Source organism: Octopus bimaculoides, chromosome 11, assembly GCF_001194135.2.
Source record: "Octopus bimaculoides isolate UCB-OBI-ISO-001 chromosome 11, ASM119413v2, whole genome shotgun sequence".
In the NCBI taxonomy this organism is placed as follows: domain Eukaryota; kingdom Metazoa; phylum Mollusca; class Cephalopoda; order Octopoda; family Octopodidae; genus Octopus; species Octopus bimaculoides.
This window is the reverse complement of record NC_068991.1, coordinates 13100222-13101577: the sequence shown is the minus strand read 5'-3', so window position 1 is coordinate 13101577 and position 1356 is coordinate 13100222. Positions and strand designations below refer to the sequence as shown.

The following is a 1356-nucleotide window of genomic DNA, read 5'->3' as shown; positions in this document are numbered from 1 at the left end:
GTGTGTGTGTGTGTGTGATTTTATTGACAGTGGCTTCGAAAAGCAAGACAGTAAAGACATGAAAAACAGGAAAAGACACGAGAAAGTAAATATAATCGGTCGGAGTTATTCCCCCTGTTTTTTTTTTTACTGGAACGGTTTCTCTGAAATGTATGATTTTCGTTCCAGATTCTCCACATAGATGGCGTTGGAAAGCAACTGTCCACTGATTGGCCGCTCGACTAAGGTCGCTACCAGGAAGATGGCGAATGAGACGAAAGCGCTCACGCAGCTAAACACTGCTAAAAAGAAACTCCATCCGAGAGAGTAGTCGTCTTTGCTTGCTTTGATTCCGTAAATGATGGCACTCAGGAAGATACAGATGGCTGAAAAAGAGAAATGAGATATAGAGATCAGGACTTGGCTCTGTTTGGAGGTGGGCTAATGTGGCTGGGTATACCTACACATATGCGTCCTCCCACTCTGGACTTTGTTTCCTTATAATTTTCAGAGAAATGGAAATTTTTTTTGAGTGGCTGTGTGGTAAGTAGCTTGCTTACAAACCACATGGTTCTGGGCTCTGTCCCACTGCGTGGCACCTTGGGCAAGTGTCTTCTACTATAGCCTCGGGCCGACCAAAGCCTTGTGAGTGGATTTGGTAGACGGAAACTGAAAGAAGCCCATCATATATATATATATATATGTGTGTGTGTATGTGTGTATATGTTTGTGTGCCTGTGTTTGTTCCCCCAACTTCGTTTGACAACCGATGCTGGTGTGTTTTACGTCCCCGTAACCTAGCGGTTCGGCAAAAAGAGACCGATAGAATAAGTACTAGGCTTCCAAAGAATAAGTCCTGGGTGCGATTTGCTCGACTAAAAGGCGTAAAAGAGTAAAAAGAGTAAAATATTCTTTAAATTAAAAAAAAAAGTACCTTACAGATAGTGTAGATCAGAGCTCCGCTACCTTTTTACACTTACGGTACACTTATATTCTTTTCAAAATTCGGCGACAAACATCAACTAAAAGTATAGTGGGAAAACTTATGTTCAGATTACACTGTGGCACAACTAGCATCGTCTCGTGGCATACCAGTGTGCCGCGGCATACCGGTTGCGAAGCATTGGAGTAGATTATTATTATATACACTTTTACTCTTTTACTTGTTTCAGTCATTTGACTGCGGTCATGCCGGAGTACCGCCTTTAGTCGAGCAAATCGACCCCATGACTTATTCTTTGTAAGCCTAGTACTTATTCTATCGGTCTCTTTTGCCGAACCGCTAAGTTAAGGGGACGTAAACTCACCAGCATCGGTTGTCAAGCGATGTTGAGGGACAAACACAGACACACAAACATATACACACGTATATATATA

At 42.3% G+C, this 1356-nt stretch overlaps 1 protein-coding gene across 1 annotated transcript in view; it reads right to left on the bottom strand.

Moving 5' to 3' along the window:
• Positions 1 to 11: 11 nt before the first annotated feature.
• The window catches only part of LOC106872936 (uncharacterized), a 6627-nt gene continuing 5282 nt past the window's right edge, over positions 12 to 1356 (bottom strand). The window contains exon 3 of the mRNA XM_014920115.2: positions 12 to 365. Coding sequence (XP_014775601.1) covers positions 127 to 365 — 239 coding nt within the window. The 3' untranslated portion in view covers positions 12 to 126. The remainder of the gene's footprint in view (positions 366 to 1356) is intronic.